The sequence below is a fragment of the Mus caroli genome, unplaced genomic scaffold, assembly GCF_978045245.1.
Source record: "Mus caroli unplaced genomic scaffold, Mus_caroli_1 scaffold_16, whole genome shotgun sequence".
Classification (NCBI taxonomy): Eukaryota; Metazoa; Chordata; class Mammalia; order Rodentia; family Muridae; genus Mus; species Mus caroli.
Genome location: NW_028227271.1, coordinates 99,602,237 through 99,629,631, shown reverse-complemented (window position 1 = coordinate 99,629,631; position 27,395 = coordinate 99,602,237). Strand labels below are relative to the sequence as shown.

General features: G+C 41.7%; 1 protein-coding gene across 2 annotated transcripts in view; it reads left to right on the top strand.

Moving 5' to 3' along the window:
- Mroh2b (maestro heat like repeat family member 2B) overlaps nucleotides 1-27,078 on the top strand; it is a 70,193-nt gene extending 43,115 nt beyond the window's left edge. For both annotated transcript variants that reach the window (XM_021183790.3, XM_021183789.3), the window contains 18 exons: nucleotides 1,816-1,951; nucleotides 2,045-2,140; nucleotides 2,348-2,437; nucleotides 2,751-2,871; nucleotides 5,855-5,952; nucleotides 8,445-8,597; nucleotides 10,803-10,960; nucleotides 11,452-11,578; nucleotides 12,541-12,728; nucleotides 14,542-14,682; nucleotides 15,284-15,398; nucleotides 15,982-16,128; nucleotides 16,363-16,545; nucleotides 20,093-20,248; nucleotides 20,526-20,657; nucleotides 21,140-21,242; nucleotides 22,252-22,317; nucleotides 26,363-27,078. In XM_021183790.3, coding sequence (XP_021039449.1) covers nucleotides 1,816-1,951; nucleotides 2,045-2,140; nucleotides 2,348-2,437; nucleotides 2,751-2,871; nucleotides 5,855-5,952; nucleotides 8,445-8,597; nucleotides 10,803-10,960; nucleotides 11,452-11,578; nucleotides 12,541-12,728; nucleotides 14,542-14,682; nucleotides 15,284-15,398; nucleotides 15,982-16,128; nucleotides 16,363-16,545; nucleotides 20,093-20,248; nucleotides 20,526-20,657; nucleotides 21,140-21,242; nucleotides 22,252-22,317; nucleotides 26,363-26,469 — 2,317 coding nt within the window. In that variant the 3' untranslated portion in view covers nucleotides 26,470-27,078. The remainder of the gene's footprint in view (nucleotides 1-1,815; nucleotides 1,952-2,044; nucleotides 2,141-2,347; nucleotides 2,438-2,750; nucleotides 2,872-5,854; nucleotides 5,953-8,444; nucleotides 8,598-10,802; nucleotides 10,961-11,451; nucleotides 11,579-12,540; nucleotides 12,729-14,541; nucleotides 14,683-15,283; nucleotides 15,399-15,981; nucleotides 16,129-16,362; nucleotides 16,546-20,092; nucleotides 20,249-20,525; nucleotides 20,658-21,139; nucleotides 21,243-22,251; nucleotides 22,318-26,362) is intronic.
- Nucleotides 27,079-27,395: the final 317 nt, after the last annotated feature.

Sequence of the window (27,395 nt, the reverse complement as noted above, 5' to 3'; positions counted from 1 at the left end):
TCATGGAAAGAAGAATTGCTATTGGTTCTTCCTTATATGGAAAATCTAAATAAAAGTCCATTACCAAAGAAATGAACAATAAAACAATGGCTACTAAATGAAGGACCAAGGAGAATAAGAAAATGCCAATCAAAGAATATAGAGTAGCATTCTGTACGATGAATATGTCTGAAGGCAATGCAGAGGCAACACTAGCAGCTGTGCTTCTGAATGGTGTGCTAATCCAAGATTTCAGCTGCATGAGTAAATTACAGCTGGACTTCCTACAGTGGGATGCGAGGAGGCTATATGACCTATTACATAGTCTGTTAGTCTGTTTCTCTGTGGTAGATATATATATTATGATATATAATTATAAAATTATGGTATATACGTATAAATAAATAACATAATTGATATATCATATAGTGTGCTTCCAAAATGTACACCATAAATGTATCAGAAGAAAATAAAAGATTGTCCTTCTTTCCCCACTTTGAATGGTCTTGGCATCCTCATCAAAAATCAATCACTATATCATTGAGGGTTTATTTCTAGGCTCTCTATTCTGTCCCAGGCATCCATGAGTCTCCCTATATACTTCCACTGCACTATTTTGATTACTGCGACATTGCAACAAGCTTTCAAATCAGAAAGAGCTGGGTAGAATTAGAACATTGATTGCACTGATAGTGCGATTATAGAACCCTTGGGTTAGCTTATCCACCTCTAAAAAAAGAATTCTTAATAGCATGTTTGCATGTTTTTTTAATCTATCCAACATATCCAGTAAATTATCATTTCATCATGCGTTCAGTATTTTTCATCTATATTATCTCTCATTTAAAATTTGGTATAGCATTGGAAATGTTAATGAGCTAAATACCTAATAAAAAATGGAAAGAAAAATAAATAAAATTCAATATGTACCACACTTACATGACATCTCAATTCACATTAACAACTCCTATAGCCAATGGTGACACTCAGTTTGTATAGAAATAGACGATTCTCTAAGCACACACACAAAATAACAGTTAATTGTATGGGGGCCAAAGCGGAGAAAAAGATAACCTGAAAACTGGCAGAAAGAAAATTGGGGGATGCTAGAAATGTGTGTGTTCATCACGGCATTGCTTCCACTTGTATGTGCACACCAAAATCCATTAAAGTGAAGACCTCGGGTAAATGCAGTTCATTGTGCATTCGAGTTTTACACTAGCATGCCAATTTTAAGAAAATAGTCGGACAATCGCAATGAGAAGATTGTAGTCATCCCAGCTCGGCATGACTCACACTCCTCTCTGAGTACCTTTCTCCCGTTCTTCTAACCGCATCTTCATTTTTAATTTATGTTCCTAGTGTGGAAACTCAGACTCATACTTTATTGTCCTAATCTACATCTTTTCCAAATTTTAATGAATGGGCTCTTTATGTTGAACTCAAGTTTTCCCAAGTCATGTCAAGTTTTGTTCTGATAACTATATAGTAAATGTGTGAATGGAGGGGAGGGAGAAGGGAGGAGGGAGGTGGGAGGAAGGGGAAGAGGATCTTTGCTTTTCTTTTTTAACCGGAAATGCGCTTTGCTTTTTACTGGAAATGCCCACAGAATTTATCAATAGCGATTTTAACAGATATTACCAGTGCTTTAATAGTACTTAACATCTTTCCAATATCCCAAAGAGCAATGGATCCCCTGTATCTGTCTTACTATCACCCCCTCCCTCAATACTTCAAACATTTCAGAAAGTGTGACCTAATTTGTTGCCTGCTCCTCGCACTCCTGGCTGGTCTGTTTGTAATTCTATCCTTTGCTCCACGTGGTTCTCATTTCAGCAAACTGAAACCTCCCCTCTCACTAAACGACCACCTGAATATCCTTGAAGAGAATATTCGGAGGCTGCTGCCCCTTCCACCTCTGGAGAAACTCAAAAGCGAGGGCGAAACAGACAAGGACAAAGAACACATTGAAGTACGTGACTGGGGCCTGCGAAGAAAGACAAAGCTCCCGTGGGGATGATATTCCCCACTGCAGCCTGAAACTAACAGCCACCCTTGATTTCAGTTTCTCTACGAACGCTCTATGGATGCTCTAGGGAAACTTCTGAGATCCATGATATGGGATAACACTGATGCACAGAACTGTGAAGAAATGTTTAACGTGAGTGGGGGCACCACTCACCCTGGCTGCCCAACTCCCCGACCTGTCTGCAGGTTAGACACACTAATGACCCCCAGCAATCCAGCATGGTCCATTTACCCCACCCAGTTATAGAAGCGGAGAAAGGTGGAAATTGAGGGAGAAGGGAAGAAAAATCAAATGTAAATGCACAATACTAAGCAAAGACATTCCTTCTTTGCCCAACAGCTTCTCCGGATGTGGCTTGTTTCCCAGAAACACTGGGAGAGAGAAAGAGCGTTCCAAGTCACCTCGAAAGTCCTAACGAAAGACGTTGAGGCAAGTACTCCTTTAAGCAGAGAGGGCATTGCTAGTGAACCGTGGGGACATCCGAGACTCTTGTCTGGTGGATCTCAGGTTCCAGGTGAAGAGGTACTGCAAAGCCATGGGTGGTGTCTCCCAACTCCAGAGCTGAGCAAGCACTGTGCAAATGCTCACTCAGTCTTCCACGGTCCATAAGAAATCATGTACCTTTTAGATGTTTGCGACTGAATTTCATCCGAAGAGCATGCAGAGAAAAGCAAGTAGACGGATTAACCCTGTTGTACCATTAAGCCACCCCCTCACATTGGGTGTCTGCTTTATTCTCCAGGCACCACAGAACTTCAGAATCGGGTCACTCCTTGGACTCCTGGCTCCGCACTCCTGTGACACCCTGCCCACCATCCGGCAGGCAGCCACCAGCTCCACCATTGGTCTGCTCTGTGCAAAAGGTGAGGGAAAGGTAGAGGACACACAAGATCCCCCGGCCTCGTCCTCCCAAGAGCTAGGACTAAAGGTGTACACCACCACAGCGGATTATTTTTTTAAATCTCCCTATACTGCCCTGGCTGGCCTGGAACTCACTGTGTAAACCAGGCTGACCTGGAACTCACAGAGATCTACCTGTACCTCCTGAGTGCTGGAATTAAAGATGTGTAGCGCCACACCCAGCTTTTTTTTTTTAATTTAAAAAACATTACAATAATTTCCTTTTTGAATACGGATGAACAGCTTCCATGTTGAGTTTTTTTTTCTCTTACACATTGCATCTCTACTCCAGTTTCCACCCCTCCACATCACCCACCCCACCCCGACCCTCACCCCACCCCTCACCCCGACCCCCTTTTCCTCCTCCTGGGTTAACTTATCCAACTGTGATGTGTTTGTGCCTAGTCTTTTTATATCTTCTTATGCCATGTTAGGCTGGTATCCTGAGAATCCTGCTTTTTTGGGTTTTTTGTTTGTTTGTATGTTTGGAATGATTTCTTTTTTTTTTTTTTTTTTCTTTGAGACAGGGTTTCTCTGTATAGTCCTGGCTGTCCTGGAACTCACTTTGTAGACCAGGCTGGCCTCGAACTCAGAAATCCGCCTGCCTCTGCCTCCCGAGTGCTGGGATTAAAGGCGTGTGCCACAACACCCGGCTTGGAATGATTTCTTAAAGTAGACCAAAATGTTTTGAATCTCTCTCTGGTTTAAATCACAGAGAAGTTGAACATATTAGCTGTATCTCTACATCACATATTTTCCTCCAAGAGAAAATTACACAACTACTGTGATGCTGCATAATTTTTTCAGAGAGCATTCTGTGAATGTCTGATTTTTGTTTCCAGATTAGAGACAAAGAGTTCCCCTCAGTGCTTCAGTTATATGTGAATAACTGCCTGTACTTTAAAAGAAGAATTTGGGGCTCTGCCGTTAAGAGCATTCACTGCTCTTCCAGTTGACCTCAGTTCAATTCCCAGCATTCACATGGTAGTGCAAAACCATCTGTAACTCCAGTTCTAGGAGATCTGATGTCTTCTGCTAGTGTCCATGGAACCAGGCACACATGTGGTGCATTGACATCAGGCCAGAAAAACAACCATGAACATTAAAAAAAAGAATAAGAATTCTTTTTAAAAGAATTTTAAATTTTTGTTCTCAACTGTGACCTCTAGTTAAGGTTCACTGAGCAGATGCTTCACCAACAGCAACTCTGCACTGTAGGAGATAGCGCCACAGAGATCAAGTGTAGTCTCAGACACTGAGTGGAGGGCCTGGGAACTGGCTCAGGGGGTCAGAGCACTTACTGCACAAGAACGAGAACCCAAGTTCAAACGAGAACCCACATCAAGAGCTGAGCATGGTCACATACACCTGAAACCCAGCAGTGCGTAGGGAAGACACAGGAGGGTCTCTGGAGCTTGTGGGCTGTCATGTCCTCCTCTGGGTTCAGAGAAAGGAGGAAAGCAATAAGCGTGAAAGGAGAACACCTGGCACTGTGGTAGACACACACAGACATAGAGAGACACACTCACACACAAGTGAGAACAGACACACACACTCACAGATACACACATACTCATAGACACACACTCATACACACGTAGACATAGACACACAGGCACTCATATGCACACATACTCATAGAAACACTCACACACACAGACACCTCATAACACACAGACAGACACACACTCATACAGACAGACATAGATATACACACTCATACACACACATACAGACACACACAGACATAGACACACAGGCACTCATACGCACAGACACTCATATACACACAGACACAGACATACACACACTTCAGACACACACAGACACAGACACCTCATAACACACATAGACACACACTCACAGATACACACATACACACATATACTCACAGAAACACACACTCATACACACACAGATACACAAAAGGGAAGAAAAAGATAGAAAGCAAGCAAGCTAGCTAGACAATCATGTCAGACAGGCACAGGTTCAAATTCAGACAGTCCGATCTTTAGTAATTAGTTAACATCAATGTATGAATACTCAATACATTTTAAAACAGAAAATTAGATATTGAGAAATATTACTTACACCACTAAAAGTAATGAAGTAGGGCTTTGTGGCTAAGTATATTTGATTATTTGTGTTTTTTTTAATAAAAAAAGAAAGGAAATAAAACAAAATAAAAAATGAATGAAGTGTCACCACATTGTAGCCTTGCCTACCTTATAACTTACTTACTTTGTAGGTCAGACTGGCCTCTAACTCATGGTGTTCCATGTACCTCTGCCTCTTGGGTAATGGGATTAAGGTGTGTGTGCCACCATGGCTATGCTACATCTGTTCTAAGTCCATGTCTGTTCCACTGGGCTAGGCTGCCTCCTACAAAATGGCCGAAAGTTCAGTTTCTATGATTCATATGCATTCCCATGACAAGAAGTCATTACCGTTCAGGTCTATTGATAAAGCCTTACCAACAATGAATTATGCAGCTACTGATGAATTTCATATTTAAATTGTTTCTCTTTCATTTTCCTCAAGGTAATTCACCACAGAATGAAACTTCAAAAAGAATCGTAGTAATAGCAGTTACAAATTGGTGGCAGACATGGGTTCAAATCAGGCAGCCCTATCTTGAGTAACTCTGTGACCTCAGGCAACTGACTTCACACCTCTCTGCCAGAGCTGCTTCACCAGCAAAAACAGAAACAGGATCAGAGAACATACCTGAAATAAGCTCCATGGGTAGAAATTGAGATCACTGAGTGCAGAGTAGTTAACACAGAGCTACCCTTTCTTTATGGTCACTGCCTGATGAGGCAGCCTTTTCCGTGTTTACTAAAAAAAGCATCCAAGAGTTAAGGTACTGGCACATCAAAAGACAGTCAGACTTTTCAACTCCATTTGGATTTTTTGAAACCCTGCCTTTCTCTTTGCAAACTGTAGGCATTTGCCAGGAGGTTGACAGACTACAAGGCTTGCAGGAAGGATTGGACTCTGAGGATGAACAGGTCCAGATCAAGATATCCTCCAAAATAGCTAAGGTAATGACTGTGAAGTACTGGCCCCATAAACAAAGCTAGTTCTGGCTTAATCTCTAAATGAGTAAGTGTGGCCTCCCTGTTATGAGGACAGCAAGGCAATGATTTAGATGTCCAAATAAGCCTTTCAGAAGACCTTCTGTTCTGCCCATGACTAAGCTTACTAACTTTGAGGACATGTTCCAAGCCCTTGGCTGTGATTAATGAGGCCATATGGGAAGCATTCTGAAGCAAGGGGCCTCTGAAAGGGGAGGGCCTGGAGTAAAATGGACAGAGATAGTGTTTTCCAGCCAATCAGATGCACCCTCTATACACTACCTGTATTAGTCAGGGTTCTCTAGAGTCACAGAACTTATGGATAGTCTCTGTATAGTAAAGGAATTTATTGATGACTTACAGTCTGCAGCCCAATTCCCAGCCCAATTCCCAGCCCGATTCCCAACAATGGTTCAGTCGTAGCTGTGAATGCAAGTCCAAGGATCTAGCAGTTACTCAGACTCACACGGCAAGCAGGTGAAGGAGCAAAAGCGAGACTCCCTTCTTCCAATGTCCTTATATTGTCTCCAGCAGAAGGTGTAGCCCAGATTAAAGGTGTGTTCCACCACACCTTTAATCCCAGATGACCTTGAACTCAGAGATTTAATCTTTTGAAATCCATAGCCACTATGCCTCAAGATCTCCATACCAAGATCCAGATCAGAAACTTCTATCTCCAAGACTCCAGATAAGGGTCATTGGTGAGCCTTCCAATTCTGGATTGTAGTTCATTCCAAATATAGTCAAGTTGACAACCAGGAATGGCCACTACACTACCTAAATAACTTTGGTCTTCTTCAGGCAATGAAAGCTTACAGCTTATTTCTTAGATGTTGTGAGAATTGATTGATCAATTCTGTCTTTTACTCAATCCTGTTTTCATTCACTTACCATCTCCTGAACACACAACATATATCAAGATCAACTCTAGCCGCTAATAAAAGAGAACCCAGCTGGGCAGTGGTGGTGCATGCCTTTAATCCCAGCACTTGGGAGACAGAGGCAGGCAGATTTCTGAGTTCGAGGCCAGCCTGGTCTACAGAGTTCCAGGACAGCCAGGGCTATACAGAGAAACCCTGCCTCAAAAACAAAACAAAACAAAACAAAACAAAACAAAACAAAAAAACAGGAAAAAAAGAAAAGAAAAGAAGAGAAGAGAAGAGAAGAGAAGAGAAGAGAAGAGAAGAGAAGAGAAGAGAAGAGAAGAGAAGAGAAGAGAAGAGAAGAGAAGAGAAGAGAAAAGGAGAGAACCCAAAGTTAAATTGCATCCTAGTCAAGGAGGTCTGAAAAAAATAAATGAAACATTAACTAATAATAATTGAACAAAAGAAAACCAAGTAAAGGGATAAGGAATAGGCTAGAGATGAGCATCTGGAGGGAAAGAGACTCCAGTAAGTACAGTCACAGAGTGGAGGGAAGTATCCTGACAGGGTGCAGTTATTGTGGCTGGTCTAAAAGACCTGAAAGGTCAGTAATTGCTATCTGGAGAGTGTCATATGGGGGGAAGTAAGAGCAAAATTACCAAAGACAATCTGAAGGAAACTACAAGAATCCATCTATTAGGGGATATAACTTGGATCAAGACAGCAGTGGCAGCAGAGAGAAGGAGAAACTTATGGGGAGCGGGAAGAGATGTTAGCTAATGACATATCACAGAAGCCTGAACAGTTTCTCTCAGAACTGTACAACTCACAAACTGGCCTTCATGAGCAACTATTCATGAAAAAAAAGAGAGTTCGTTATCTTCTCAATGAAACATCATTAGACCACTTAACAACGAGGGGAGATGGTTGTGTGTAGGAATGTTGTCATGCCAATAAAGTACAGCCAACTCAAGATAGTTAAAAGCCGAAGATGATGTCACTGGGAACTCATTTAAACTGCCAACTTCCACCTGGATGCCTATCCTCAGTCATTAGCTTTATATTCAGACACAGACATTCACATCCACACACTGCTTTCAATCAAACATTCTGAACTTCTCATACCCAGAGACCAAAATTGCAGTTCTTATTTCTTTGACCTTATCAACTGATCTTAATAGTGAAGAATGGATTACTGCCAGCCACTTGGTTATTCATCACAGTTCGAAGTATATGTGACAATTTCTCGTGCACTTGAAGCATATTTCTATAATATATAAAATGTGTGTGAAGATATATATATTCCACTCTTTTCTCTTCTACAATATGCTATGACTTTGTACTTGGAGAAGAAATTGCCACAGCATGCTTAAGAGGCAATAAATATAAAATGACAAAAGAGGCTACCTCAGGTAAAGTTTGCTTAGGGACAAAATATCAGATGAGGTCTTATTTCCTCTGTTCTCTGTGGTCTCAGTCATATGCTAAGCATTTGGAAATCACAGTGGCTTTCTGTTATCCTAAAACGTACCCCAGCCACAGGTTTAGGTATGTAGGGTAAGGTATGTGATAATGCATTTGTGGTTATATCCTCAGATTGTCTGCAAATTCATCCCCAGTGAAGAAATTCAGGTGTTCTTGGAGGAAACACTGGATGGCTTGGAAACTCTCGACCCCAGGTGCACAAAGGCTTGTGGCATATGGATGATTGCTGCCCTGAAGGAGCATGGCGCTTTGCTGGAAGATCAGGTGAACTGACAATCAGCCCTGTAACCGAGCAAGATTGTAGCGCCTCTGAAATGCCAAGTCATATTTCCATTCTGTTTCTTCTCTAATCCTTAGAGTCTAGTAAGAAACAGGCAGGAGCCTCAGGGGCCTCAACAGAGCACCAACCTATATGTTAACAAGCTTGAGTGGTCTAGCTAAATCTTTGATTACAATAACTTTCAGAACGCAATAGCACTTGTGGGATGAAGGCAGAAGATTCAGAAATTCAAGGCTATCAGTATGAGCTTCTCACACATATGTGCCCACACACACACACACACACACACACACACACACACACTCAAAATGGTCCCTACTCTGTAAAAAGGAAACAGCTCAAGCCTTTGGAAATTAGATTAGTAGATTCACAGGGTTGAGAATAGGTAGATGGGTGCTTCTAAGATGGCCACCAATCCATTCACTGCTGTTCTTCATATTGCTCTTTCACACCCCATAAGAGTGTGTTATCTGGGAAGGAGATTGACAGAGAGTTGGGGAAAGTGCTTAGCTCCTGTCACAGCTGAGAACTTAAGCAGAAAGAACTTCAATGCAGGAATCTCTGTTAATTGCTCCAAATGGAAACACTCTTTCCTGACTCCTCAAGTCAAAGACTGAGCACACAGTACTCCAAGGTTAAGAAGCAGGCAAGGAACTCTATAGGTGGAACAACAATATGAACTAACCAGTACCACCACCACCCCCCCGCACCCCGCAGAGCTCATGTCTCTAGCTGCATATGTATCAGAAGATGGCCTGGTCGGCCATCAGTGGAAAGAGAGGCCCATTGGTTGTGCAGACTTTATATGCCCCCGTACAGAGGAATGCCAGGGCCAAGAGGTGGGAGTGGGTGGGTGGGGGAGTGGGTGGGTGTGGGGGTGTGGGGACTTTTGGGATAGCATTGGAAATGTAAATGAAATGAATACCCAATAAAAAAAATAAATATTTTACAAAAAAAAAAATAAAAAAAGAAGCAGGCAAGGAAACAGAACTGAATGGAAGCATCTCAGAAGGAAAGACTCCCTATCCCTTTGTCAACATTCTCAACTACACAGCTCTGAGTAAGGTTGTTAGAAATTTTTCCTGTCCTACTTACTTTCCAGTAAGTTTTGGGGTTTTTGGTTTTTTGGTTTTTCTTTTTTTGTTTGTTTGGTTTTTTTGTTTGTTTGTTTGTTCTTGAAAGAGCATGGCAAACTATGTGTTAGGCATGAGGCTAAATGTGGGAAAATTATGGTTGATAAATACAAGATAGTTTGTTTGGGTGTGATTGGCATAAGGTGATTGGTTCACAGAATGCGGTAAAGATTTTGAAAAGGGTATTAAACCCTCCCCAGTTACCATTAAATTAGGACTTTAAGATAATCGAAATAAGAGATACCTGTAATACTTTTTGAATAATTGAGAAAATGTTATGTTTATGACAAAAAACAATATGGTAATAATAAAATTTAATTTAAATATCTATACAAAACAAGAAAAGGAAACTTCTAGTAGAGGCAAAGTAGCTTTGCACAGTTACACGCCGTAACCCATATTGAAAATCTGAATATCATTGGAAATGTAATTGAGGAAAATACGTAATAAAAAAAAAAAGAAAATCTGAATGTACATAAAAGTATTGTACACTGTCACTGCTCGGCATCCAAATTCAGAAAAGTGACTGCCTACCTTGCCCTCTAGAGCTGGCTTCATCTCGTCCATGAGTTCATGGCCTTTGACCCCTCCCCTCGTGCCTCTCCCTGTTACATTTATACTGTGTCCTTTCTGACCAGAATGCCCTGCTCTACCATCTCTGTGAGATTGCTGCATCCTGTTAAGACACAGACTCCTCCAAAATGTTCCAGTTGCTTCTGGGCCATCACTTGCCTTATACCTTTGAGTAGATGACTGAAGTCCTTTATTTGACACTTCCTGCTGTCACAAAAGGGCTGCATTCTTTTTCTATCTCAATATATTCACCAACAGGAGATTACAACGCCCAACACACTGTACCCTTTCTCTAGTGTGATAAAGGATACCCAGTTCACCAGCAATACTGAGTGAGATTTCAAAAATAAGTGGTGAGAAAAAAACAACCACCATCTTTAACATTATTAGCAATGCATCAACCACCCACCACTGTGTGAACAGTGGCTTCCTTGTGCCATTCACATGGAGAGAGACAGTGACAGCTTAATGTTTTTCTCTTAGCTCCTGGAGATCCTGAGCGCCATTTACCATCACATGCCTGTCCTCAGACAGAAGGAGGAAAGTTTCCAGTTCATGCTGGAAGCTATCTCCCAGATCGCCAGCTTTCACATGGACGCCGTTGTTAACAACCTGCTCCAGAAGCCTCTGCCCTTTGACAGGTAGAGTCTTAATGCATCTGGTCCCTTCTCCCAGAAAAGACCACCATGAAGGATGCAGTGTTTGAAAGATAGTGAAGGTTGATAACATCTCACCTGAAAAACAATTTTAAAATTACATTTGAACCACAAGTAATATTTTCTCAAACATTTTATTGAATGCAAAAAAGCTCTCATCTTAAAATAGAAATAAATGCATCATGTTTATAATAAAAATAAGTAACTATTGAAAGTGAATATTTCTACTTTTTCTGGTCATGTAGAATGAACCAGTGTGAGAGGTTTCCATCTATTTGGATATTTACATGCCTCTCCAAGGCCAAAATGCTGGGCTGTTAACCAAACCATCATTACTGCCTTATGATACTGACATATCTATCTGCCTTTGCATGTGTGATTATCATCATAATGTGGTCTTAAATTAAGCTGAATGGAAAAGCTCACTGTCCAGAGAGTTGTGCCTTATCTGTTGACTTCCTGGCTTGTCACCCTAGGGACACAAAGACATTGTGGAAGGCACTGGCTGAAAACCCAGCCTCCAGTGGCAAACTCATGAGAGCCCTGATCAAGAAACTGGTAGCCCGGTTAGAGGATGATATAGCTGGGACGGAAGCAATCTCAGTAAGTTGGATATTTGATCACTTGCTTATGTCTCTTATCTACTCTGTGGCCTGCTTCCACCTGCTCCCAATGGAGCATTAACCACACTTCTCAAGAGACCTAATTTTAACTATGGTCTAGTTCATATTGAACTTGGCAGCAGTGTTGACTGTGGTTGATCATTTTTGGAAGCAAATTTCTCAACAGTCACAAAGAAAATATATTTCCAAATGAGTCTTCAAACAGACCATTGTTGTTAATTTTGTTTGTTTGTTTGTTTGTTTGTTGAAAATTTTCCTATGCTGGAATACATGTCTGTCTTAGTTAGGGTTTCTATTCCTGCACAAACATCATGACCAAGAAGCAAGTTGGGGAGGAAAGGGTTTATTCGGCTTACACTTCCATGCTGCTGTTCATCACCAAAGGAAGTCAGGACTGCAACTCAGACAGGTCAGGGAGCAGGAGCTGATACAGAGGCCATGGAGGGATGTTCTTTACTGGCTTGCCTCCCCTGGCTTGCTCAGCCTACTCTCTTATAGAACCCAAGACTACCAGCCCAGGGATGGTCCCACCCACAAGGGGCCTTTCCCCCTTGATCACTAATTGAGAAAATGCCTTACAGCTGGATCTCATGGAGGCATTTCCTCAACTGAAGCTCCTTTCTCTGTGATAACTCCAGCTGTGTCAAGTTGACACAAAAATAGCCAGTACAATGTCATACTCTACACTAAGTCATGACATGTGTCTACCCTAAGTCATGACACCAGTATGATAGTCCTAAGAAACGCAGCCTGTTGAGTCATTTACAGACCAATTTATGTTCCCTTTGGTGTGTGTGTTTTTACCATAGGCATGCTTAAATTAGAAAACAGTCCCTGAAAGTCTGGAGCTTTCTGTACAAGCTTCTGTAACAACCTAGTGGAAAAACAAATGGCCTCAGAGGAAAGAAAAGTACTTAACTGAGAGGTCCTCTGTTCCCCCAGGTGGCCTGTGCTATCTACGAAGTGATCTTAACAGGGGCTCATATCACTCATTTGTATCCAGAGCTGTTCACCCTGCTCCTGAAGCTGGTCAGCTGCTCCTTGGGCCAGAAAATGCCAATGTCTACCCTTAGTCAAAGGCGCCGTGTGATGCAACTTGGAGAACGACAGCAGTTCCCAGACCCCTGCAGGTAAGTGGCCCATCAGGAAAAGATCAACGGGTTGTTTTGATTTGTACCCTGGAGCTCTTGACTCTAGCTGCATATGTATTAAAAGATGGCCTAGTCGGCCATCACTGGAAAGAAAGGCCCATTGGTCTTGCAAACTTTATATGCCCAGTACAGGGGAACGCCAGGGCCAAAAAGTGGGAGTGGGTGGGTAGGGGAGTGGGGAGGGGAGGGTATGGGGGACTTTTGGGATAGCATTGGAAATATAAATGAGGAAAATACCTAATAAAAAATATAAAAAAAAAAAAAAGAAAAGAAAACAAAAGATCAACGGGTCTGATCCCATGCTCCCAAAAAGGGGCTGTGGAACTCAGATTTGGTGCCTTTCTGCCCTGGTATCAAACCCAAACTGAACAAAAATGAATGGAACAAACAAGGCTTTGGCATTCTTTAACCGTGACTCTAGACCGATGGTTCATTTCCCAGAGCCAATATCCAAGGTATCTGCCTAGCTTGGTCACATTAGAAACAACGGCTGTGCTTTCTTTCTTAAAGGGCAAACACGGTTACCCTTGTGGGGAATCTTACTAGGGAAGCTGGAATTCTGTGATACTGAAGGCTACAAAGAAAGAAAACAATATTCCATCTAATCTTAGGACTTTAGCAATTGAAAAATGCAATATCCATCTGTATAAAGTAAAACTTTCCATTAGACCATAGATCAGTGCTTTCTTTTCTTTCATTTAGAAATCATTTTATTTAAAAAATTTTAATACATTTTTACTATGATTCTCTTCCTCCAACTACAGATCCTCCCCAACCTACACACACACACACACACACACACACACACATGAAATGAAATGAAAACAAAATATAAGACCAAAAGAAAAAAATGACATAATAAAACAAAAAATCCACCAAAAAACATGGAGTTCATTATTTTTGTTTTTTGAGACAGGGTTTTTTGTGTAGCTCTGGCTGTCCTGTAACTTATTCTCTAGACCAGGCTGGCCTTGAACTCAAAAATGCACATGGCTCTGCCTTCTGAGTGATGGGATTAAAGTTGTGTGTGGGGCACTACTGCCCAACTTACATTTCCGGTATTTTTAAATGTTTTTGTGTCCATCAAGGATACCAATTGTATTGAATTTGAATACATATGATTGAATATGAATAATTGACTATAAATAATTTGAATATAAGTAATTGAACTTGAATATGAATAAACTGAATTGAATGAGAATTGTGGGTTCCAGGTCCTTCCTTTCTATCATGTCATCTTGTTTCTCTGACCTTCTGCATAGCTTTTCATTCCAATGTCAAATCATAATGTAACCTTTTAAAAGACATTTTAAACACCACTTAGACTCCACACATGCTGTAATACACGTTGTCACTTCACCGAATTGTCAGCAGTATAAAGGGCCGTACCTGAATGCAAGCATCTGTGTGTTAATGCACAGACAACAGCAGCTTCTCTACATCATGGCAACTGGCAGGTCACAGTTCAAAGATCCAATAAACTAGACTATTTTTCACTTTCCATTTACAGGGTTTTTTTTTTTAATCATTTGTTTATTTTTCCTTATGGACAGTTGAGGAGGCTCTATTGGCTCACATGCCCTGTTGCCCTGTTGTCTCCTTTGACCGCCTCCCCCCACCCCACCCCCAAGACTGAAGTGTGAGAATAGGACTGTCTTATTTTTGTCTTGAACAGCATCCACTAATCTACAAGTTGGGAGAGGCTTACAAGAAGTAGGAAGAGTCAACTTGAGAATTCACAACTTCTCATGTAGGGTTGATTTACTTCTATGGTTTCCGCTGTCTCTTCTAGACTCTCAACTGCAACTCTGAAATGCCTGCAAGCCCAAGCCATGAGAGAAGGCCTTGCGAAAGAATCTGATGAAGGCGACAACTTATGGACCCTCCTTAGCAATCCTGACACCCATCACATCGGCGTGTGTGCACTAGCCAGGTAATATGCAGGCTATCTAGAATGGATGCAAGAGGGAAAAGAATACAGAATTGAAGATGCAATGCACAATCAAGTTGACACAAAGGGGGAAAGAGTCCCCTTGGGGACAGAGAGGAGAACCATGTGGTAGTGTGTGCTCCAACCTTACCACTTCTCACAAAAACAAAAAACAAAAACAAAAAGACAAAAAATAAAAATGATTCAAGTGAACTAATTTAAATAAACTAAATTAAATTCACTACTTGGATGGGCCATCTTAAAATGTAAGACTCGGCAGTCTTTCATCTAATATTCCTGTTGAGACACAGTATTGCTTGAAAGCCCTGTAAATGCACTACAGTTCGTTCCATTATTTAAAGCAGTGATTCTCAGTCCTCCTAATGCGATCGCACTTTCATGCAGTCCCTCATGTTGTCAGGACCCTCCCAACCATAAAATTATTTTTGTTGCTTCTTCATAACTGTAATTTTTTCTATACGGTTACAAATCATAATGTAAATATTTTCGGAGATAGAGGTTTGTCAAAGGCATTGTAACCCACGGGTTAAGAACTTCTGATGTAGTGAGAAATTAAGTCCCTTTTAATGTTTCTGTTTTTCAGGAGCATGGCAGTCTGGCAACATGGCGTCATACTGGATATCATGGAACACCTACTCTCGTCTCTCTCCTCCTCCTCTGAGAACTATCAGATAACAGGCATGGCATTCTTCTCTGAGGCAAGGAAAAATACTCAACAGAGCCTGTTCACGAGTCCCTTACTGCATTCCTCATGTAGCTTAGTGATGCCTGGAGCCATGGAAGGGGCCCTTTAAGGGGGTGAGGGGGGGTAGTAGTGAAGGGACCCATTTCAAAGGTGCACAAGCAGGCAGTGAGAGAGAAAGGAAGTCCCTCTCACAACCATCTCCTGCCTCTTCTGTGAAAACCAACCTTCCGGGTCAGAGAATGGACAATAATAGATGTGAGGGAGACAAAATGCAAAATCAACAGGTCATTAGCCCCCTTCCCTGGCATAAGGCTAGCAAACCTAGGGAAGGAATGGGATAGCTAACTTCTGTCTTTGCTACTTCTTGAGTAAATCCTCCTACCTAGATTGTCTGGTCCTCATTACCTTGACCTGTGGGAATTAGGCTCACATTAGGAGCTCAGCCACTACAAGATTTGCTGGTTCACTTGCAAGGGCTCTCTTCCTCCACTCCACAGCAGTAAAAAGCCATCTTTAACTGTAGCTAAGATGCCTTTAGCGTTCCCCTGAAGGGAAGGGAATCCCTTAAGTAAAGGGGAGGAGTTTGTTGGTTTCAGCTTATGAAGGAGCCAATCCTTTGGAAGCATGGAAATCTTCGAGAAGTACTGATTTTCATGGATCAGAATGCACGGGATTCCAACACCATTCTGAGGCAAATGGCTATCCGGGGACTGGGCAACACAGCCTTCGGGGCTCCTCACAAGGTAAGAGGCTTCTTGGGAGAAAGGATTTGTTTAAGTAGAGTTTCAAGGTAATAATCTAGCAGCACCCATCTGGTTGCTTCATGGAAATTAAGTGAATTAATTAACAGCTTTGGGGTTGATGTACATGTGCTCATAACCAGGTTTTAGCCACCACCCCCACCTGGGAGTCCCTACCCTCTTCAAAAGACACACAGAATCGTGTTATCCATCCAGAGACCTTTTTTTCCCACGCAGGTGAGGAAGCATAAGCAGATGATGTTAGAATGTATCATCAGAGGCCTGTACCACCTGGCTCGCACGGAAGTCGTGTGTGAAAGCTTGAAAGCTCTGAAAAAGATCCTGGAGCTGCTTACAGAAAGAGACATCAACTTCTACTTCAAGGAGATAGTGCTCCAAACAAGAACCTTCTTTGAAGATGTAAGTGAGCCTTTTCAGGAATCTCCCTTCCCTGGAAGAAGTGAGGGAACGGCCACTGTAGGACTTGAAGTCTGTGGGGGTGCCCTCACCAGCCCTTTGTGGCCACTCCAGAGAGCCTCCACAAACAGTCCGCATACAGGCTGCTGACTCCCCATGTCCCTCTATTCAAGCATGCTCCCTGGCGTAGAAAACACAACCGATCTAAGCAGGGTGCGCTAGAATAGTTATGGAGGAGGCTAGCCCTGGGAAGAAACTTGAACGAATTCCTCAGGGTCCTCACTTCACAGAAGGTTCGAGTACCACTCGCCTGTGAGGGCAGCACACCCACAAATGCAAGCAAATGGTCCTTTCTTTCCTCCATCCCCTATCTGATTCTCATTCCCCAGGTTTGTTTCCTGGGTGTTTCTCCCAAATAAATTGCTCACAAGTCATTATTTTTTAAGGATTTTATTTATTTATCTTGTGTATATGAGTACATTGTAGCTGTAAAGATGGTTGTGAACCTTCATGTGGCTGTTGGGGATTGAATTAGGACCTCTGCTCGCTCAGGTCAACTCCGTTCACTCAGTCCCTGCTCGCTCCAGCCCAAAGATTTATTTATTATTATACTTAAGTACACTGTAGCTGTCTTCAGACGCACCAGAAGAGGGCGCCATATCTCATTACAGATGGTTGTGAGCCACCATGTGGTTGCTGGGATTTGAACTCAGGATCTTCGGAAAAGCAGTCTTATCTGCTGAGCCATCTCATCAGCCCTCTCACAATCCATTTGCTTTGGGAAATACAGACATCAAGACAATTGCTAGTTCCTCCAACGTGATCTGTTCCACTTCTCAAACTCAAAGACTCTTCAACTCATGGACCAAATCCGGCTCACACTCGGCATTTGTCAATAAAGTTTTATTGGAACATAGCCACTCTTGCTGATAATATATTGCCCATGACGACTTTCACAGTCTACCTGCAGGGCTGATAACTGATGAAGGGACCATGGGGCTCATAAATTGCAATTTATTTGACTGATCACCAAAGATCACTAAGCAATCTTAGGCGAAGGAGAGTCATTTCTGTATTCTGTATCTGTACAAATTTTGGACTCATTTCTTTATTCTACAAACTGTGTCTTAGTAATTTTTTTCTTGTTTATTTACTTCTATGGATGTAAAAATCTGTTTCACAACAACTTCAACCTAATGTTTTGATCATCTATAAAATTTTCCTCGTGTCTAGTTGCCTGAGGAGCCAGAGAATTGCTACCTTCCCTCTCTAGTGTTGCCTTCATAAACATTAAAACTTCATTAAATTATTTATTTATTTTCTGGTCTCCAGACTGAAAACATATATTCCCTCCATAGTTCATCACAAACCTAATTTTTCTATTCATTATATATTTTATAGAAAACTGGTTGAGTCATATCTACTATTGAGGCCTGAGAAGTATCAAGTAGAATTTAAAGAAAAACTTCCTTTCAAGTACAACATGTCCCTATTTATTTACTCCAGTATCTTAATATTTCTATTCCTTTCTGAAACTTTGGTGATTTACTAGCTTTAGGTTTTAATTACATATAATTTTAATTTATTATTTTAATTTTAATATGCAATATATACCCACAGCCAATAATTCTCGTGTTGTATTTTTGCACCCTATTCTTTGTTTATATTCTAGAGTGACCTGGCATGTGAAAACAGCTCCCTGCCTACTTTTCCCAAACATTTTCTTTAATTTACTAACATCAGTTTAATTCCCAAGTTATCCTCAAAAAATGGTTACTGAGCTCCCACCCAATGTAGAATTTTCTGGAAAAAAAAAGTTTCCCTTTTTGCTCCACGGATAATTGCTGTCAGTCTTTACTTCAAGGGGCTATCTGAAGTCTGACTTTCAGGCCCAATCTGTTAGATTCTTGGGTTCTCATTGAAATAATACTATTTCTCTTACATCTGAGCCCCATGTACGTCACAAGTCTTCTTACCAATTTGAAAGTAATGTTACACTGTGCTATGATAAACAATATGCAAACACTTTCTGGTTATTAGGTTAGGCATTTTCTCTCCCAGTAAAGATTAATTCCACCATATGTGAATAAAACTTTCACACACCCCTGATGTTAGTAAAGACCTGCAAATTTCCCTCTAGCAGTGTGCATCCTGCAGTGTGCGTAACTCTGTAATACTTTGCCCTCTATATTTCACTATAGGTTAAGCACACAATTGTGTCATCAGTCAACTTTCCTCTCTTCCCCGTCAGTGTGCAAGTGCTTTTCTGTAATTATCAGAACTCGATGATGCTGTGAAGGGCAGAAGTGAAACTGTGTGGCTGTGCTACACTCTTGTGGCTGTGCCAAGCCCCCCATGACTTGCCACGCCCCATGGCTATGACACACCCCTTCTCATTACACCGCCACCATGAGCAATCAGTTCACTCAGTGTTAATCCATTTTCCTCAACTGAAAACTGAGAACATTTGAACTTGACAGATATTCCCTAATTTTTTAATCTAGTTTTGTTGGCCTGAACAGAAAACCCATCTGTGCTTCTTTTCTTGTTGTAACTTTGAACCCCATCAGCAAAGTACGCATGTGAGCTAACAAAGGCTTTCCTTCCGGTCATTTCACACATTGCTCCTTTAAGTCATTTCCAACTATGCTGGACAAAAAAAAAAAAGAAAGAAAGAAATATTTTTCCCATAACTTTACAAGTTCACAGGAGGCCTACCAGGCATTGTAGAGGCTAGGTCTGTTTCTTCCTCCCAGCCCCATACTCTAAGAAATAAGACTCAGACTCAAATTATATTTACAAATGCCTTGGCCACATAGCTTGGCTCTTCTCTGACTAGATCACAGCTTTAAATATCCCCTTTGTTTGAATCTACATTCTGCCACATGACTGGTTACCTCTGCTCAGGTACCACGCATCTATCTCATCACGTCTCCTGCATCTCATGCTATCCCAGAATTCTTGCTGCCTCCTAGACATCCTACCTTCCATTTCCTTCCTAAGTTATAGGCCATCAGATTTATTATTGACAGGTGCCCCATCCAAGCAGACATAAGATAGTCTTTCTACCAGTCAAGTTTTCATTTGATCTGAGACTCAATGCCAGGATCCATGAGCAGCTTTTCATCCCTTTACAAAACATTTGACATCTTAAAGAAGAGCACTGAAGCTTATGCCCCTTTGATAAGACAATCCACAACTTTAGGTTTAATGATACAACCAGAACACTTTATGAAAGTATATAACAAATGGAAATCACCCCTGGCTTCCTGCTGCCAACTCTTCTGTTTGTTGTTCTGCAATCATATCTCCCCACAAAGGCAGAAATCAAGTCTTCAGTCCTATAACAAAACTGAGTCTAGAGGATTACTTTTTCTATGCTGTGCAAGTTTTTGTAAAGAGTCCTTGGAATGCAGAGACAGTGACAAGAATACACCAGTGCTCAGATGCCAGCCTTCTTTCCATTGCTTGAAGTATAGCAAGGTGGGGTTGGGTACCAAAAGAGTGCCCGCAGGGAATAGCCTATGAGAAGATCCATTTGTCACCACAGGAGCAAGATGATGTGAGACTGACAGCCATCTCCTTATTTGAGGACTTAGCCACCCTAACGGGAAGAAGGTGGAAGATATTTTTTGCTGAGGAAGTGAAAAAGAGCATGATCTCATTCCTCCTCCACCTCTGGGACCCGAACCCCAAGATTGGAGCTGTAAGTAGGCCTGCAGACACCTTCACCTCCCCTCTCACTCCAGGGCTGAGATGCATGAATTAGCCTTCTCTCTCTGAATCAGAAACTAGGCCAGAAGTCACCCTTTAGCACTGAACCCAAAAGCTACTCCTCCGACTCAGAATTCCATTTTGTTGTCTCTTTCCACCTTTCTCTTCCTTTCAAGCCACAGGCTTCTACTGTTGCTTTTAGTATATCAATGAGCAATTATTCCCTTATGACAAATGTAGACTGTGATAGCAAAACCTCTGTTTTCTAGGCATGCCGTGATGTCTTGGTCATCTGTATCCCATTCCTGGGCCTTCAGGAGCTCTATGGGCTATTAGACCACCTCCTTGAACGGGACCTGCCACGGGCCAGGGACTTCTACAGGCAATTCTGCATGAAACTGGTAAGTGTACCACAGATGGTGCTGCCTAAATAGCAAGAAAGGAGTCTAGACAAACCTCAGAAGGATGCATATAATTGGTACCAATATCTAGCAAGAAGCTGACTGAAGTCTCCTCTTCAGGTCACATCTGTTATATTTCTTGTGTTTTATTGAAATAATAACAACAGGACCAAGGTAGCCTTGCTGGGATGGCAGCGACCCCTAGTATTCTCACACACTGTCCTCTCCCTCAAGTCCAATAAGCATCCATTCTTCTGTGTCCTGAAACTAAGTCTGTCAACTAGTTCTTTGATCTCCAGTGCCTTCCTGATTAAATCTTTGTTGAAATGACCATAAGACAACTTTCAGTCAATCAATGTATGGCAATGGATGTTAACTATTCTTTAGCGGTTCGTTCTCTTCGGAGACATATATGGGATGAAAAATGTCATCAAGGGTTACTTTCCAAAGGCTGTCTTTGAGTTCATCCACATTTCTTCCAGTCCAAGAAGAACCAGGAAATTCTGTGGATTCTCCACACGCATTCATTCACCTTCTTCACCAGCAGCTGGGAGATGATCAGGAGCGCAGCTGTGAAGCTCACAGGTGAATGTCCCCTCTGGGTCCCAACACACACATGTCTGTTCTTTCCTGTTTAGGTTTCACTCTGATCGAACTCTCCCTGAAATGGTATGAGACTGGTATGGCAGGACAAAAAGATGGAAGTTGGGGGCAGTGGGAAGAAATGTGTTACCTGCCTTGTGATATCATCTTTTCTTTCACAAATGAAAAAAGTACAGCCTCTTCCAACTCACCCACAGCCCCTGTCCACTGACTTGACTGCTCTTCTCTTAAGTCTTCCAAGATCCACTGCTCCAAGTCTTTGGTCTTTAATCTTCCCAGAGTATTGTTTCCTAGCCTAGTACCGCAGAATAACTACTTTGCCTCTCTCTTTCTTGTGAATCACATTCTGTGTTCTCAAGATGAACACATGAACAGCAAGATGATCTAAGTGAGGAGCACATTGATACAGGTTCTGCTTCTGTGACATGGGACATTTCGCTTCCCTGTGTCACCTCCATGCCAATCTATGACACAAAAGTGAGTGAGTCTCTAAAGACTCTTCTACTATAAAAATGTAAGTGGTCTCTGTAAGCCTGTTCTAATGACCCATCCCACAGTAAGCAGGTCCAGTCCATTGGTGTGTTCGTGTTAACTCCATGGTTTTTTTGGCTGGTTGGTTGGGTTTTTTTGTTTGTTTGTTTGTTTGTTTGTTTGTTTGTTTGTTGATCTTGCACACCATTGCCTTAATTACACTATAAATTTGACCAATTCAGAAATCCTATCTCATGCAGGTTTGAAACCTGACAATACATTCTCCCCACCCCAAGAAGGCCAGCTTGTGAGTTTTCTAAATGAGCTGGACTTGCAAACACTTTCCACTCAGGTTGCTCAGCACCCAGTCGAAGCTCTCCACACATCAGCCTCAGAGGCATATGGGGACTTACATAATTTGTCCAGTCACCAATCAGCCCATTAGCCTTTTGATTATGTACAGTCAGGTCCGCTTTCCCCTGACAGTGAGGTCAGTAACCTTTTCTTTTGCTGACCTTAGATGCCATTATTCTTCATCTGACCAAACGATATGTGGAGTTATTAGACAGAGAACAGCTCACCATGCGTAAGTATCACCCCTACTGTTTACAAACTTTTGTTTCATTCACAGAGAAAGAGAGATTGATTGTTCCAAGTGCCAGACCAGCCCAGAAATAACAAACTTTAGCATCCACAGTATTTTCTGAAGTTGCCTAGACCCTAGAATTTCTATGAATTGATCACAGCCTCCAGCTCCACCACTTTGTGGCATTATTCCCAATGATGTCCTGTTATCTAAACTGTTGTTGACAGTAATGACCTCCTACTCCTACTCCTCTCCCTCCTCCCCTCCCTGCTTCTCCTCTCCCTCTTTTTCCTCCTCTTTATCCTCTTCTTCATCCTTTTATTTTTTGTTTTGTTTTTTTTATTATTTTTTGTTTTTTATTAGATATTTTTTATTTGCATTATTTCAAATTTTATCCCATTTCCTGGTTTCCCCTCTGAAAACCCCCTACCCCCTACCCCCTCCCCGATCACCAACCCACCCAATCCCGCTTCCTGGCCCTGGCATTCCCCTACATTGAGGCATAGAACCTTCACAGGACCAAGGGCCACTCCTCCCACTGATAAACAACTAGGCCATCCTCTGCTACAAATGCAGCTGGAGCCATGGGTTCCTCCATGTGTACTCTTTGGTTGGTGGTTTAGTCCCTGGGAGCTCTGGGGATACTTGTTGGTTCATATTGTAGTTCCTTCTATGGGGTTGCAAACCCTTCAGCTCCTTGGATCCTTTCTCTGGTTCCTACACTGGGGACCCTGTCTTCAGTCCAATGCATGGCTGTGAGCATCCACCTCTATATTTGTCAGGCACTGGTAGAGCCCCTCAGGAGACAGCTATATCAGGCTTCTGTCAGCAAGCACTTGTTGGCATCTACAATAGTGTCTGGGTTTGATGACTGTATATGGGATGGATCCCCAAGTGGGGCTGTTTGTGGGTGGCCTTTCATTCAGTCTCTGCTCCACACTTTGTCTCTGTAACGCCTCCCATGGGTATTTTGTTCCCCCTTCTAATAATAACCAAAGTATTCACACTTTAGTCTTCCTTCTTCTTGAGCTACATGTGGTCTGTGAATTGTATCTTGAGTATTCTGAGCTTCTGGGCTAATATCCACTTATCAATGAGTGCATACCATGTGTATTCTTTTGTGATTGGGTTACCTCATTCAGGATGAGATTTTTCTAGTTCCATCCATTTGCCTAAGAATTTCATGATTTCATTGTTTTTAGTAGCTGAGTAGTACTCCATTCTGTAAATGTACCACATTTTCTGTATCCATTTCTCTGCTGAAGGACATTTGGGTTCTTTCCAGCTCTGGCTATTAAAAATAAGGCTGCTATGAACATAGAGGAGTATGTGTCCTTGTTACATTTTAGAGCATTTTCTGGGTATATGGTCAGGAATGGTATAGCTGGGTCCTCAGGTAATACTATGTCTAATTTTCTGAGGAACCACCAAACTGATTTCCAGAGTAGTTGTACCAGCTTGCAATCCCACCAGCAATGGAGGAGTGTTCCTTTTTCTCCACATCCTCACCAGCATCTGCTGTCACCTGAGTTTTTGATCTTAGCCATTCTGACTGGTATGAGGTGGAATCTCAGGTTTGCTTTGGTTTGCATTTCCCTGATGACTAAGGATGTTGAACATTTCTTTAGGTGCTTCTCAGCCATTCGGTATTCCTCAGTTGAGAATTCTGGGTGTCCTTGCATTTGGAGCATAGATGTTCAGAACTGAGAGTTCTTCTTGGAAGATTTTTCCTTTGATGAGTATGAAATGCTTTCCTTATCTTTTTTGATGACTTTTGGTTGAAAGTCAATTTTATCCGATATTAGGATGGCTACTCCCACTTGTTTCTTGGGACCATTTTCTCAGAAAATTGTTTTACAGCCCTTTTCTGTGATGTAGTGTTTATCTTTGACACTAAGGTGTGTTTCCTGAATGCAGCAAAATGCTGGGTCCTGTTTACATATCCAGTATGTTAGTCTATGTCTTTTCATTGGGGAATTGAGTTCACTGATGTTAAGAGATATTAAGGAATAGTGATTGTTGCTCCCTGTTATTATTGATGTTGTTTTTATGTTTGTGTGGTTATCTTCTATTAGGTTTGTTGAGGAAGATTACTTTCTTGCTTTTTCTAGGGTGTAGTTTCCCTCCTTGTTTTGGCATTTTCCATCCATTATCCTTTATACGGCTGGATTTGTGGAAAGAAATTGTGTAAATTTGGTTTTATCGTGGACTATCTTGGTTTCTCCATCTATGGTAATTGAGAGTTTTGCTGGGTATAGTAGCCTGGGCTGGCATTTGTGTTCTCTTAGGGTCTGTATGAGATCTACCTAGTATCTTCTAGCTTTCATGGTCTCTTCTGAGAAGTCTGGTGTAATTCTGATAGGCCTGCCTTTATATGTTACTTGACCTTTCTCCCTTACTGCTTTTAATAGTCTTTCTTTGTTTAGTGCATTTGGTGCTTTGATTATTATGTGACAGGAGGAATTCCTTTTCTGGTCCAACCTATCTGGAGTTCTGTAGGCATCCTGTATGTTCATGAGCATCTCTTTCTTTAGGTTAGAGAAGTTTTCTTCTATAATTTTGTTGAAGGTATTTACTGGCCCTTTAAGTTGGGAATCTTCACTCTCTTCTATACCTATTATACTTAGGTTTGGTCTTCTCATTGTGTCCTGGATTTCCTGGATGTTTTGAGTTAGGAGCTTTTTGAATTTTGCATTTTCTTTGACTGTTGTGTCAATGTTTTCTATGGTATCTTCTGTACCTGAGATTCTCTCTTCTATCTCTTGCATTATGTTGGTGATACTTGTATCTATGACTCCTGGTTTCTTTCTTAGGTTTTCTATCTTCAGTGTTATCTCCCTTTGTAATTTCTTTATTGTTTCTACTTCCATTTTTAGATCTTGGATGGTTTTGTTCATCTCCTTCACCTGTTTGTTGTGTTTTCCTGTAATCCTTTAAGGAAGTGTTGTGTTTCCTCTTTAAGGTCTTCTACATATTTATCTGTATTCTCTTGTATTTCTTTAAGGGAGTTATTTATTTATGTCTTTCTTAATTTCCTCTATCATCATCATGAGATATGATTTTAAGTCAGAGTCTTGCTTTTCTGGTTTGTTGGGGTACCCAGGATTCACTGTAGTGGAAGAACTGGGTTCTGATGATGCCAAGTAGTCTTGGTTTCTGCTGCTTATGTTTTTTTGCTTGCCTTTCACCATCTGGTTATCTCTGGTGTTAGCTGGTCTTGCTGTCTTTGACTTTGGCTTGTCCCTCCTGCAAGCCTGTGTGTCTGTACTCCTGGGAGACCAGTTCTCTTCGGGAGGAATTTGGATATGGATAGCTGTGGTAAAGGGTCAGCTTTGGGGTGCAAACAGAGACCAGAAAGATCCTGTCCCCAGTTGTACCTTGGTTCCTGTGACCTTATGGCTCTGTGACTGTTCCTCTTAGACCAGCAATTTGAAGAAAATTGGTGGTCTTACCTTAGCTCACGGGTGTGTAGGCACTCCTGGGAGACCAGCTCTCTCTTGGTGGTATTTATGTATGTCGCTCTGTGGTGCAAGATCAGCTCTGGGCCCAGATGGAGACTAGAAGGCTCCCATTCCAGACCACCCCTTGACTCCTGTGCCCTGAGGATTCCAGGCAGGTTCTTTTGAGCAGTAGTGGTGATCCTACTTGCACTCACAGCCTATCCACACTCCTGGGAGGCTTGCTCCCTCCCAGTGCTATTTGGGTATAGAGTGCTGTGGGAGAGGATCTGGTACAGGCAGAGAACAAAATCAGAAGGCTCTGTCCTCCTCTTCCTCTTCTTCCTCCTCCTCTTCTTCCTTTTCCTCTCCCCACTCCCTCTCCTGGAGATTGAATCTTATAATTTCAAACTACACACTGTACCACCAAGCTCCATCCCCAGCCATTCATCACTTTTCATCTTTTAGAGTAGAAGGTGAGCACTGACTTGAGACCACACAGGACTGACCTGTACAGCACTGCAGCCTGTATACACCAGGTCTTGGCTTTGGTTGCTTTTCCTACTAGGCACTGACCCTCCTTGTTCATCTCTCTGTTTCTATCTCAGGACTCCAGGCTCTTCGGCAGGACCCCTGTGTCAGTGTCCAGAGAGCTGCTGAAGCTACCTTACAGACCCTCCTGAGAAGGTGGAAAGAGATCAGCATCCCACTGTAAACCATCAAGAAATAAACTGCTAGGCTTTTTCTAAAACTAAGTCCTGTCTTTGTCCTATGAACTCACAAAGTTGCATCTTCTTGAAGGCAGACATGGCACCTAGATAAGAATATTCGGGCTGGAGAGATGGCTCAGTGGTTAAGAGCACCGAAGGCCCTGAGTTCAAATCCCAGCAACCACATGGTGACTCACAACCATCTCTAATGATAACTGAATCTTTTCTGGGGTGTCTGAAGACAGCTACAATGTACTTACATGTAATAAGTAAATAAACCTTTAAAAAAAGAGGTTCACAGCACATTAAAAAAAAAAAGAATATTCATTACACTCCATAGTCTTCCAGGGGGCATTCCATTAGTAGGAAATTCATTAATTCACTTTGGAGATGGCCTGTTATTTGATTAATGAGAGCCACATGGCATTAATTAGCCCTCTTTCTTGAGAAATGTACACCCAAGCAAATGCAGACACCAATGAGTGGTATAGCCCGCACATTACACTACTGGTAAGAAGAGGGCTACTGTTATCTTTTACACATAAGCCTTTAATAATATTGATGTCATAATTTGAATCACTACCCATAGCCAAATATCATCACATGATAAACTTTAACTTGCCTCTTGTCTCCAAGGTTATAATTAATGTATCAAATCAAATTTATGTATGCTAGGTGTTATTCTACAAAAGACCATTTTGACATTCTACTAAAAAGTAAAGTTTTTATTTTTAAGCTAAAGCAATAAAATATATATGTTTTATGCACATTCATTGTGTGTACATATCTATGTGTGAGTATATTAGATATAGATGTTCTTCATATATACATATATAAACATTTAACAACAAACATTACGAAACATACTTATGTATTAGCAATGGTACTGATCTTTCCCTCTAGACAGGCTATCGCTAAAGATTCCTACTAG